Source organism: Ranitomeya variabilis, chromosome 5 (assembly GCF_051348905.1).
Source record: "Ranitomeya variabilis isolate aRanVar5 chromosome 5, aRanVar5.hap1, whole genome shotgun sequence".
In the NCBI taxonomy this organism is placed as follows: Eukaryota; Metazoa; Chordata; class Amphibia; order Anura; family Dendrobatidae; genus Ranitomeya; species Ranitomeya variabilis.
The window spans coordinates 229,200,044-229,214,305 of NC_135236.1; the positions used below are offsets into that span (position 1 = coordinate 229,200,044).

Consider the following 14,262-nt stretch of genomic DNA (forward strand, 5'->3'; position numbering starts at 1 on the left):
GGGGTAGTAGCATATAAATCAGGACTGGCAGGTTCACTGAAAGCGTGGCTACTGGGAGAAAATAAAGATACATTCTCACTATAGCTGCTTACTTCCAGACATTGGGACAGCGCGAGGAGTGGTTACAGTCACCACTCCATATACAGTAAGTGTGAGCTTATCACTCCCCATTACGTTAATATACACTGCAGAGTTCCTATCAATCAAATTGTCGGAGAATGATTACAGCACGCTCATAGTATAGTGAGTGGTGACTACAATTGTATGGTTGATGTTTTACATATACGTTGAAAGCATGTAACATACTTACAGCGGGTGAAATAGCGCCATGGGCTGTATGCATGCTCACCACGCAACACTCCATTGCTGAACTAAAAGCAAGCTCAAAATTCATATAAAGTTGTCTCAACCAAATTTAGACAAGTCTGTGAAATACTAGGAGAAAATAATCTGGGCTGATGAAGCCAAAATTGACCTCTTTGGATGCCATAATAAACACCATGTTTGGATGTCAAAAGACACTGCATATCACCCCAAAAACAGCTTACCAACAGAGAAGTTTGGAGGTTGGAACATCATGGTGTGGGGCCATTTTCAACATTACAGAACTGGCAAACTTCATGTAGTTGAAGGAAGGAAAAATGAACAAATCTACCAAGACATTCTTTATAAAAATCTGCTGCCATCTACCAGGATGATGAAGATGAAATGAGGGTGGATATTTCAGCAAGATAATGATCCCACACACAGCCAAGAAAACTCTCAACTGGTTTCAGAGACAGAAAATAAAGCTGCTAGAATGGCCCAGGAAATCACCTGACCTGAATCCAATAGAAAATATATGGAAGGAACTAAAGCTCAGAGTTCATAAAAGGAGACCATGGAACCCTTAGCATTTGCAAAGTGCTTGTGTGGAAGAATGAGCCAAAATCACACCTGAGCAATGCATGAAACTACCTATTTATGTAGTTATCAATTTAACTGAGGAGTCATTGACTATGATTTTCATGCATTGATACCCATTGTAGATTGACTGCTACATTTACAATAGCCTTCATCATATAGTCTTGCCTCCATAAGGTATTTACCATTTTATTTATTAAGATTTTATTATGATTTAAAAAAAGTGATGTTTTAATTTATATATGGATCTCTTTGTTATTCTGGACAGTAGCTCTAGCCGGAATAAGTGTTAAATTTATATTGAAGTGCCATTAACGTGGATGTTTGGAAATATTGATATTTGCTATTCCTGTCTGTACCTGCCTGTTCCCGACAGAACCTACTGTGTCTCTCTGTATACCAGTCGTGCCTGCCAGTACCTGATGTACCTTTCTCTATACTAGCCATGCCTGCCAGCACATGCTGTGCCTGTATACCAGCTGTGCCAACCTGCACCTGCTGTGCATCCTGTATACCAGCCATGCCTGCTAGTACCTGCCGTGCCGTTCTGTATACCAGCCATGCCTGCCAGTACCTGCCATGCCATTCTGTATACCAGCAGTGCCTGCCTGTACTAATCAAGCCATCCCATTCCTGGCCGTTCCAGCTTCCTTCCCGTTAGTGGGTCAACTACCATACGTCTGAGGTCTGTTCTGGAGTAGCACCTGGTGTCCAGCTGGAGCCCAGGCTAACCACACATCAGGGGCTCTAGCAAACAGTCAGGTGTTTGCCTAGTCACACCCCTCCAGGTTCTCCTTGGTCCACGGCACAGTGGTTCCACTGCCACATACATTACAGAAGTTATTACAGTTCGCATTGAATCAGTTAGCTGGGAATTAAATTTTGGGGGAAAATTTCAATAAAGATAAGAAATTTGAATTTCAAATAATCTATCATCTCTAGTAATGACACATTTTTATTTTATATGCCACTAATACCAATGTGTATCAATCCATCAGTTACATCACAATCTTCTTTTTTCGCAGGATCTGTCATATGAAGAGGAGGTCAGAGATCAGCTGCAGCCCGGACTTCTTATTCATGTTCAATCCCTACGAAGGTGGGGACAGTGATGCTGGTGCTGATTGGGCACCGGGCACCTTGTGTCACAACACCACACGGGAGCTCTGGGACCGCGAGTGTGGACACTGCTGGTTCGGCACCAGCACGGTCGGTGAGTAAAGGCTTTATTATTTTATTGGGGTCAAACATTTAGTTCAAGAAGGTTATCCCAGAAGTGGACAACACCTTTAACGTTTTGTAGTTGTTTAGTAATAAAATTAATCAAAAATACAAATTCCCTACTAATCGTGCACACAGTGTATTTCGAATATTAATTATAATAATTATTAACATTATATTTAATGGATAACATTTGATGTAGAGATATTCTGCAGTAAATGGAGAAACCGATGAGGCTTAATGCGCGATTAGATGAAAAGCAGACTCAGCATTCTATATTGAGGCTGAAGTGAATTTAGTCCCTGCGGAGATTAAAAGGATTAAGATATCAGTTAATTATAACAAACTCTTTCCAGCCATAGTGCTGAAATTACAGTTTATTATATATATAATAAGGTAAAACTTGACCCTAGTACAAGTGTGTTAACCCATAACGGACCTGTATGGAAATCCCTGGGTGAGGTAATCACGCATCAGGGAAGGTGAGAGGACATAAGGGTCAGTGCCATTTCAAGGTCAATGCATAATATTCTATGAATCTGCAGACTATTAGCTGCATCAAAATATTGGCAATGCTGAAAGGCATGCAGATGTTCTTGTCAGCACAAAAATCTAAAACACAATTTTTGATATCCCATGTGGCTACAGTTAATGGAGGAGAATTGAAAAATGCACCCCATCACTGAACAACTGTGTAATCTGGAAAAGGTACTGTTAATGCATTCAGTCAGAAAGGGAAATTTCATTTTAGCTGACATAATTCATTAAAGTTAGGACCGTATGCTAAAATATTACACAAATATACGCTAAAAGTGTATCTTTGTAATGGATGAATTCTTTATATAACTAGGTCTCTGTGCCGTGGTGGCTCTGCCATAAGACCTCGTTCACACATACTATTATTTCAATTGGGGGGATTTTGCTAAAGTTTTCATGGTTTTTAGTTTGCAAAATCTTCTTTTTTTATGGTTCTTTAACATTCTATAGAGAAAAAAAAACAAGAGAAAAAATATACACAGAACATGGAGCTTTTTTTTTTAAAACAAATTTAAAGTAAAAGTGCTGCATCCATCTTTTATAGAATCATCGAATGGTAGAGTTGGAAGGGACCTCCTGGGTCATCTGGTCCAACCCCCTGCTCAAAGCAGGATTCACTAAATCATCCCAGATAGATGTCTGTCCAGCCTCTGTTTGAAGACTTCCATGGAAGGAGAAGTCACCACCTCTCGTGGCAGCCTGTTCCACTCATTTATCACCTTGTCAAAAAGTATTATCTAATATCTAGTCTGTCTCCTCCCATTCAGTTCCATCACATTGCTTCTAGTCTTTCCTTGTGCAAATGAGAATAAAGATGATCCTTCTACAATGTGACAGCCCTTGAGATATTTGTAGACAGCTACTAAGTCTCCTCTCAGTCTTTTTTGCAAGCTAAACATTGCCAAATCCTGTAACTGTTCCTCATAGGACATGGTTTGCAGACCGGTCACCATTGTGGTCGCTCTTCTCTGAACTTGCTCCTTTATATGTCTTATATTAATACAGTATAATCAACATTAAAATGGATGGATTTACCATCTGCATCAGTGAAAAGTGAAAAGTAGCCGATTGTAATGGCTGCACAGTTTTGCGGATGAAACAGCTGTTCATCTGCAAAATCAAGTGACTGTATAATAAAGAAAATTACAATAAGTCGCTGCAGTTTTTTGCCACATCGCAGATGATCCATTTAGCTTTACCTCTATGGAGCAAAGCTGCACAACAAAATCATAAAAAGGAACTGGGTCAGAAGTGGTATTTTTCTTATTGGATGCCATTCTTGCTGCTCCCCAGAATATTAATTTTTTAAAATTTTTTAAATCCGCCATATAGTTCCAGAGAAATGGACCTTTCTATATACTGTGCCCGATAAGCACATTTTTATGGTCTTTACAAGGGGGCGTAGAGTCACAGTATTCTCCAGCTTTTGGCTCCTCTGCATGATTAACCTTTGAAGAATGCCCACTTGGCAAAGACCATACGAATAAGCATAATTGCCCCCTAAATAAAAAGGCCCATAACTATGAAAGTGTATAGAAAATGTTTAAACAATAGTGTACTAAGCAAAGTAGTGGGGAAAAAAATGACAAAAACTGTTCACTTTTGTCCTGGGGTCAGGCACACCAAGTCACAATAAAAAAATAAAAAAAATCACAACAAATGTCTAAGGCAAATGTGAAAAAACCCAGGTCTTACATACTAATACATACAGTAGTTGAAAAAAGCTGGCAGTAAATTTACAGAAATTAAAAAGAAAGGAAATTAAAATGGTATTCAGTGTTAACATTTCACACACAACACCCACAGACGTTAAATAGATCTCTTAGACTTGAAGGGGCTGATCTACTTATTTTGAAAACCTATATCAGAATCAATGTTGTTGTTTGTTTTTTTTAAGTTTTCCCATCTAATTTTAAAATCAGTGCAGTTCTAATTGGATTTGTAAAATGATCAATTACAGATACTTTGCAGCCATTTTCAAAACAAGTACACCGGCCTGATGAGGTTTGAGATCCGTTTAATGATGTGGGCAGGTTGAATTGACAGATCCGCTTTAGAAGCTCTACTAATCTGCTTTAAAGTACTGAGAAAATAGATTTGTCCTACATAACATTACTGTACAGTGTCTGGAGGAAAGTTGCCAACTGTCTGTACATTCTGGACAGTCTGTCAGAAAAGAGGTTTCTTTCCAGGGTCGGTTCAGTGTGTATATATCATTTTATTATATCGTTGATATATTGACGCTGGAGATTGTTATTCATGGTTTATATATTTATGGTGTCTATGGTTTCCCATAATTCAATTTTCCACAGAAAATGTCTAAAAAAAACATAATACAGTACACGTAACTAAAGAGTAACTAAACTTTCATGTAGTTGATGTATCGGTTACCTCCCGTTAGCTAAATTGCGTTAGGGCTTTATTTTACAGTTTTGTAACCATGTAGATTATAGTCATTAATCCAAATACCAACTTCTATTAATGCACAACAAAATGTTAATATTTTTTTTTTTTTTTTTTTTTAACACTGGGCTAAGGCTATCGGCACACATTGAGTATATGGATGATGAAATTTCGGCACCATTTCTGCATCTCTTGGCAGGAAAAACCAGGGCATTTTGGGTTTGGTTTTGACTGATTTGAATGAAGTCAATGGTGAAAAACGCACAGAGAATTGACATGCATCAGATTATCTTCTGCGCCAAACCTGCAAGTCAAGAATAAGCAATGTGTGCATGACATTTCAAGTTTCTCACTAACTTTGCTTGCATCAGGATAGTTTCAGGTTTTCTAGCAAATCTACATGGCAAAACTGCTCCAAAACACAACGAATCTGAAACATGTGCATATTGTGTTTTTGCTGCATTTTTCATGCAAATTTTAAGCTGCGTTTTACAGCACCATCAAAAGCTATGAGATTTTAGAAATCTCATGTCCACACATTGTTGTTTTTTTCCTGACTGAATTGGAAAACTGCTGAGTTTTTGAAGACTTCAGTATGTCACTTCTTTCAGTGATTTGTAAAACTTTTTTTCAGCATGTTTTCACCCATAGAAAGCAATAGGTAAGTGCAAAAGCACAGCAAAAACACAGTAAAAATGAAGATATCAGGTTTTGCTGTGTTTTTAATGAAAAAAGCAGGTACAGCAGGATGTGAAACCCATTTGTTTTTGTGATTTTCCCAAGTTTAAACCATGAAGTCTTGGTCTCATCACCAGAGAATGACAGTTTTGGAGTAGTACAATTTAACTAGGATTAGTACAGTTCAATTAAATTAGTGATGTGTGTAAAGTAAACATTGGCTGACCAAGGTGTGAGACTGAACAAAGCCTGACCAACTCAAGGGCTGACCAAAGTGTGGACAGTGCCCTACAAATTCATTGTCCTGCCAATGTCTTCGGTAAACTATTCTCAACCAATTCACCTCCCCTCACGGTTACATTTTAATTGTGTATTTGTTCATGAACTTTTTGTTGAGAATAGTCAGTATTGTTTTTATACATAAAAAACTTTTTCCACTAAATAATTTTATGAAATTGCCCTTTCTTTCCAAAATTGGTTTTATGGTTTCACATATGTCTTACTATAATGAGCGGTGTTCATGCTTCTGTGGCGGAAGCTAAGCTGAACTTTGGGATCCTAAAAAACGCAGCACAAAGACCGCAAAAAACGCAGCAAAACCGGCTTTTTGTAAGCAGCTTCTTTACTTACGGCCAAGAGAGCAGGTTTTGCCTGTAGAAAAAAAACACAGCAAAAATGCACCGTGTGAATATAGCCTAAAACTTCAAGCACTTAATCCATTTACGCCTATCTACAGCATACAACACCTGTTATACATAGGACTGCCATTTACATTCTAAACAACATCTCAAAAGTTAGCACTTTGGCAGGACTTTAGTCTTTAATATCTTCAGTAGAAAATCACATGGCTTCAAACATATAACAGAAGGTATGCCAACCTGAGATAAGATAAGGACTTGCAGATGATTTACAGAACAATGTTGTTAAACTGGCACCCAAAAACGCATTGTGATTCTGGGAACTACACACTATGGGCCGATTCATCATTCCAATTTATGGAAATCAGTTTCTCCAACAGTTTAGCGTCACATACTTCAAAATAGCGAAAGCAGTTCATGAAGTCGACACAAATTCTATAGTGCTCTTTATTTTTGTCTTTAACCAGTTTTTGCCTCTTTTTAGCACCAAAGTTGCAAAAAATGTGCCAAGCTGAAAACCCATTCAGAAACCTTACACGAGGCAGTGGATGGACCATAAAACACGACATTTGGTAAAAGTTGTATTTCATGAACCTGAATAAAACACACCCATCATAAGAACAATGTTCCCAAAGTCTCCTTTAAAGAAGTACTCCTCCCATCAAAGTTTTTCTCCTCTTAATATATTGCAGCCATCATATTATATAACTCTGTGTACTTACAATTGCTCATTTGCCTTTCTACCCCGTTAATTCTTCTCTTTTCCATTAGGTCTATGGCATCAAATTGACTAGCTGAACCCTTCTAAGCTATATGTGGAAACAGAAAGTTTATTTTCCTTGCATGAGTCATAAGTCACTGCAAAAGTCTCTGCAAGTGGAGGAGGAAGCAGCTGGGTCAGGAGTTGAAGAGGGAAATGATTCATGCAGTGAAAATAGACTTTTTGTTTCTACATAGAGCAGAGAAAAGAGAAGAATTAACTGAGTAGAAAGGCAAAATGAGCAATTGTAAGTACACAGTGCTCCAAAAATATATGAGAGCTTATTTTTAAAGCTCAGATATTTTTTTTTGTTTTTGCTAAATTAGGAGACATTAGCAACAGAACAAAATAAATGTTGCCACTGGATTTACTGAAGGCAGCGTAGTCTCTGCTGCCCAAAGTTTCAATTATGCAAGTTTAATCAATAAAGGACGCAGGATGATTTTTCTAGAAATGGAAACATATGAGTTAAAGGAGAGCGTTGTTCACCCTTGTGCTGCTGCGCAGGCTGAAAATGACATTAGGAAGTGAAAAGTGGAGATTTCTTACCTTTCTGTGGTCAATTGACAGCTGTGAGAAAACCAGCTGAAATCCTAACAATACTATGGAGCTGACCAATCTGCAAAGAAAAACAGAGGCGGTAATGTAAAGATAACTTAATATTCACTCCAGCATTCCAGCCGCATACCAGTACATTGACTAGTGATTACAGATGCCGCATTCTTTCATAATGACGTCTCCTTACACTGTACACACAAGTAAAAAGGGAAACATTTGCTTCATTAATTCAGAAAAACATAATCCTTTCCACAATGGGGTCATGTGGAGCTCAATGTACCTGTTGATAAACTGAGTGAGGTTTCCTTCTATTTCTACCACTGAAATAAAGATGTGTTCAGTGGGTGGAAAATACAGCACAACGTACATAATAAAGATAATAAGCTGTAAGAGGGGGTGCCCAATCCCGTAGCATTTTTAACAAACTGCTTACAATGGACTAAAATAATTAAGAGTATTATTTGCATTACCAATCTCTTGCCACTCCCATTTGATTCTTCTCTGGTCCTCCACCAGTCTCTGATCACATACCTCCAGCAGTTAGCTGCAGGGGTCGCTTGTAGAGTTCCACATGGCGGGAGCACAGTAAGCAGAGATCCGAAGAACAAGGCACTTACAGTATATCCCCGTTAGGCCTCATTTATTTATCCATTGCTGATGTGATGACACATTGATCAAACTCGGATGACACAGGGATCGAAAACATTGATGACACTGGTAAAAAAAATCTTTTTTGCATACATGAAAAATACTGATGTGTGAATGAGGCCTTAGAGTGGAGTGGCAGTGCACTCTAATGACTGCAATAAAACAGTCAGTTACTTGACTATGCTTGTGGTTTACACCTTTTTTTGTTTCCTTTTGTGCCAGACACAGCTGTCCCAATCAGACGTGGGGGTCACTTGTAGAGTTCCACATCACAGGACCACAGTAATCAAAGATAGGCAGAACAAGGAACTTAGGTCCCCGATAGGCCTCATTTATTTATTTATCCATGAAAAACACTGATGACACACTGAGCAAATGCTGATGATACGCAGATCGAAAACACTGATGACACTGGTACTTTTTTTTTTTAACATACGTGAAAAATACTGACGTGTGAATGAGGCCTTAGAACGGAGTGGCATTGCTCTCTAATTTCTGCAAAAAACAACTGAGCATTTATTTAAGATATTTGACTGAGTTTGAGGTTTACACCATTTTTTTTGTTTCTTATTGGGCCAGACACGGCTGTCCCAGTCAGTTACTATTTTATTATTATAGTACTTGGTGTGTTGTGCACATTCTCTTCTGTCTTTAGTTATGTACTGGGATGATCATTAAGTTGCAGATTTGTTTTATTAAAGCGATTGAATCATCAGCCTGAACTAGAACCCATAACTACATTCACAATCCCCAACCTCAGGGCTTATATCTGCCAATTTCTTCTTACTGTCTGAATAGCTGGACATTTCTGAAAAGAGTTACCGTATACAGTATTTGTACCAAGCACTATATATTAAGTGATGATAATTTGCAGAATTATGAATCTTGCTTTCGACCATATACATAATAGGATGTGACTCTGGATCAGTGTAAGATAAGTAATTTTTTTTTTTCATTTATATACATACACACACACTATATAACTAGGTCGATATAAATTCAGGAATTTATGCTACGAAACAGTCTGAGCGGATATTCCCACAAATTTCAGATTACACAAAAAAGGAAAAAGCAGCTGTAATCACACACAAGCGTCTTTGACATGGTTTTATGGAAAAGTGGCATGGTAAATACATTAGAAGTCATGCATTGTGCATTACAAAACAGAACTTAAGGGATCACAGGTCTTTAGCAACAATGATGAACAACTCACCGTAAAGATACAATCAAACTGTCCACCATGTTCCTAGGAAATGAAGAATTGATGAAGCGTGAAAAAGCTTCCTGAAGGATGATAGCGTGGCCTTGATCTACTGATAATGACAACAAATTCCAACCTGAAAAAAAAAACACATGTAGAATATTAATTTTACAGAAATCAATCAAGTGCTCAGTTCACCTGAAACTATGCTGAAAAAGAAATCAAAATACCATTGTTGGATTCCTACCATTAACAGCTTATCACACATAATCAAAGTGTAATTAAATTACGAAGAAAGAAAATAATACGGTATGTATTCTGCCTAAAAAGCACTAATGGGCAACAAGGGCTTTTATTTTTATTTTTTTTAGAAATGTGTTGTATTATCAGGGCTTTTTCACACATTTAAGGTTTTTTTTCCTTCACGTTTTCCAAGGGAAAAAAAAAAACTATTTTACAGTAGTATCAAAGGGGATGAGATTCCTGAAATCTTGTGCACATGCTGCTAATTTTTTCTTTCCAGATTTGAACCATCAAAGTATTTCTTCAAATCTGCAGCATGTCAATTCTTTTATCATTTTTGTAGTGTAATTCAGCCATTCAAAAAAAAAAACACATTTAAAAAAAGCATCAAAACTGCACATAAAAACGTATCAAAAACATGCTGATTTTATGCATAGGTTTTTCCTTCCAATACTCTGGGTTTTGCTTAAGAAACATCTGCTGCAAATACTTGTGCACATAACCATTGTTTGTTTCCACATGTTTTTAGGCTAAAATGCTGCTAGTACCACTCATTCCCACCTTGTTGGGTTTTTTTTGTTGTTTTTTTTCATTGAACTGTACCTACAATGTGAGATTGAAAATTCCTTTGTTTAAAAATCATCTATAACAGAAAACAGCAGCTCAATGAGCTAATATGCCCCCAGAGTTGTCACATTACAGTGGAGGATATAATAATAATCTTTATTTATATAGCGCCAACATATTCCGCAGCGCTTTACAGTTTAACAGTTTCAAACACAACAGTCATAAGTAACAACGTTAACAATACAATAATTAAAGCGAAATAAGACGACCCTGCTCGTGAGAGCTTACAATCTACAATGAGGTGGGGGAAATACAAAGTACAGGTGTGTATTTACAATGATGTGTTTACAATGATGGTCTAGCCATCTTCAGGGAGTGGGGGGTAGATGGAGATAGTGAATGGGCTACACACAAACATAAAATTACTTTGATTAGTTAATGTGATAGGCCGCTCTGAACAAATGTGTTTTGAGCAAGCGCCTAAAACTATGCAAATTGTGGATGGTCCTAATATCTTGGGGTAGAGCATTCCAGAGGATTGGCGCAGCACGGGAGAAGTCTTGGAGTCGGGAATGGGAGGTACGGATTAGTGCAGAGGTTAGTCAAAAGTCATTTGCAGAGCACAGTGGTCGGTTAGGCCGATAGACAGAAATGAGGGAGGAGATGTAAGGGGGTGCCGCACTGTGGAGAGCTTTGTGGGTGAGAACAAGTACTTTGAATTGTATCCTGTAATGAATGGGCAGCCAGTGTAATGACTGGCGAAGAGCGGACATGTCCAAGTAATGATTAGCCAGATGGACGACCCTGGCTGCTGCATTAAGGATGGATGGACTGGAGAGGGGAAAATCGAGTGAGGGGGAGGCCAATTAATAGAGCGTTACAGTAGTCAAGGCGGGAGTGGATCAGGGTGACAGTGAGGGTTTTTGTTGTTTCCATGGTGAGAAAAGGGCGGATTCTAAAGATATTCTTTAGGTGTAAGCGGCACGAGCAGGCAAGAGATTGTATATGGGAGGTGAAGGAGAGATTGGAGTCTAACATAACACCCAGCCAGCGCGCCTGCTGCCGGGGTGTTATTATGGTGCCACCCGCAGAGAGGAAAATGTCAGATTTAGGGAGGTTAGTAGATGGCGGGAGCAGAAGAAGTTCAGTTTTGGAGAGGTTGCGTTTCAGATAGAGGGTGGACATGATGTCAGAGACTGCGGACAGACAGTGGCATTCTGTAGTACAGCGGGGGTAAGTTCAGGGGATGAAGTGTATAGTTGTGTGTCAGATATGGTCAGAAAATGGCAGAAAAGTCCTTATATGGGAGTGTAGCTCAGTAAAAAAGGCACAAGAATAACATTTACCACTAACAAATAACAAATTCAGGACATCAAAGTCTGACACTAGGAAGACTTGGAAACCACTTTAAAACAGTCAAGGCAAGAGAGAAATGTAGTAGAATGCATTTGGGTGTCTTTTTCTGGTAGGCATGCTCAAGAAAATCATGATAAACAGAACACACATTCGCTCTGTTGGCAACACTGCAATCTATGGCGTCGGCGCAGACACCAGAATCCCATTTTGTGGGGGGTGCAAGCTTCAACAGGGCCAACAAACGGGTGCCTGAACTCGATATAAAAACACCTGTACTGATTTGCTGACTGGGTTCACATTTGCGTTCGGGGGCTCTGCAGAGGGCTGCGGACGTCCTCCGTTAAGCCCCACCTACTTCTGCATGCGTCCTGTGCACCTATCTTTAACATTGGGTATGCAGGACATGCAGATGCGACGATTTGACGAGCCTGCCATCCGCACAAAAAGCAACTTGTTGCGCTCCCGTGTGGTCGGCGGGTGCGTCAAAACAACGCATCCGCATGTCCTGCATACTCAGTGTTAAAGATAGGTATGCAGGACGCATGCAGAAGTATGCGGACGTAGGTGGGGCTTAACAGAGGGCGTACGCAGCCCTCCGCAAAGCCGCCGAACGCAAATGCGAACTTAGCCTTAATGGCTATGTACAACTTCACACAGAAAATTTTCATTAGCTTCCTAAATGCAAAATTAAGCCACTTGTGAAATAGTCTTCATTAAGAAATTTCTAGTATTTTGCCGCTGAAGTGTCTACTAGAAGTCCATTATCTAGCTGAGTGATCCTCAAAATTGAGTGATCTGCAAAATTCATCAGAGCTCTTGATGCTTTCTCTGCTTTCCACCATCCCTACTCTTAGGCCGGTTTCACATTTGCGGTTGTGTCCACAGCGTTTCTGAAGCATACTTCCGCATGCATCTTGATTTCATATGTTTTACATTGTGGATGCAGGTTCATGCGTTTGCATGCGTTCACCTGTGTTTGCTTAAGCATGCGTTTTTTCTCGGTGTGCGGCGTGGCACGGCTAACGCACCATGTTGCAATTTTTGAGGTGGCAAATTTCAGTCAAATATGCGCAGGCATGCAGATGAGTGCATTAAAAAACACATTACTGTCTATGGGAACGCATGCGTACGCATGTCTTTGCAAACACATGCATTCGATGTGCTTGCGTACTTCGCAAAAAAAGTGCAAACACATGCAAAGGCAGCGTTTTTTTGCTGTCATGCATAAGCTGATGCGGATAAAAAAACCTGCGTTATCATTCGTTGGCATGCATTTGCGGTTGCAGACAAGACGCTGCGGACTCAACCACAAATGTGAAACCAGCCTTAGTGCTAGAGATTGCAACAGAAAGGGGGAGAAGGTTGTCCACAGATCTACAGTGCAATAGGAAGAAAACGTTTAAAGTCACAGGAAGGGAAGAAAAAGGTAACGAAGAAAGCAAATAGACGGGAAATAAAAACATATGAGGAACCAAAGACAGCAGCAGCCTGCCAATATTAATGAGAAGGACAACCCCACAAGGGAAAAATCGGAAACTTGGAACAGAGGGTCTCACAATGAATGAAGGAATTTCATTAAATAATGGTACCTACTAACAAATGTAGAAAAAAAAAAATCATATCAAAGGTGTCCATAGCCTTTAAAGCACTACTCCACTTGTGCCACCAATTTAAGTACACTGACCCTAGCCTTAAACTTACCAGCTGCAGTCTTCAGCTCTTACTGGCACCTCTCTGGTCCCGATCTTGTGACCACAACTTCTGACTGACCATAAGTCAGCTGTAATGGTCACAAGTAGGGTTGAGCGAAACGGATCGTTCATTTTCATAAGTCGCCGACTTTTAGTAAAGTCGGCGTCTCATGAAACCTGACCCGATCCCTGTGTGGGGTCGGCCATGCGGTACGCGATCTTGGTGCCAAAGTCGCGTTTCGTATGACGCGTTTAGCGCCATTTTTACAGCCAATGAAGGAGCGTGGGCAGAGTGATGACATAGGGGTTAGGGCGTGCACGCCTATCATCATTTTATCGCTTGTGCGCAGTAGCGATTTGGAATGTGCAAAACGAAATTTTCTGTGCTGGGACGGAGGGGAGAGAGAGAGAGACAGAGAGAGAGAGAGAGAGAGAAGAAAAAAAAAAAAATCCCCATTGACGTGCATAGGGTTTCGTGTTCCGGCCGATCCTCGACTTTGCGCAGTAATCGGCCGATTTCGCCCGACTCGACTTTTCCAACAGTCGGGTTTCGTGAAACATGACTCGACCCTAAAAAAGTCAAGGTCGCTCAACCCTAGTCACAAGCTCTTGATGCAAGTCTATGAGAGCCTCATTCTGGCTTTCATAGACTTACACTGAGTTGTGACTACCAGGTAAGCCAGCAAACACTGAAGCAATCCAGAAAGTCACAATCTAATCAAGACAGAGTAGAGCGGTGATGGTAAAAGATGAAGAAGGCACCTGGTAAGTAAATTTCTAGGATCACGGAACTTAGATTAGTAGCACCTATCCATCTCTGCAATAAAAAAAAACCACTGGAGTGGTCCTTCAAAGAAT

At 39.7% G+C, this 14,262-nt stretch overlaps 1 protein-coding gene across 2 annotated transcripts in view; it reads right to left on the reverse strand.

Annotated features, from left to right (window-relative positions):
- Positions 1 to 14,262, reverse strand: part of THSD4 (thrombospondin type 1 domain containing 4) — a 1,053,272-nt gene that overhangs the window by 959,007 nt on the left and 80,003 nt on the right. For both annotated transcript variants that reach the window (XM_077263867.1, XM_077263868.1), the window contains exons 2-3: positions 9,560 to 9,683; positions 7,690 to 7,759 (exon numbers count right to left, since the gene is read on the reverse strand). In XM_077263867.1, the coding sequence (XP_077119982.1) occupies positions 7,690 to 7,759; positions 9,560 to 9,588 (99 nt within the window). In that variant the 5' untranslated portion in view covers positions 9,589 to 9,683. The remainder of the gene's footprint in view (positions 1 to 7,689; positions 7,760 to 9,559; positions 9,684 to 14,262) is intronic.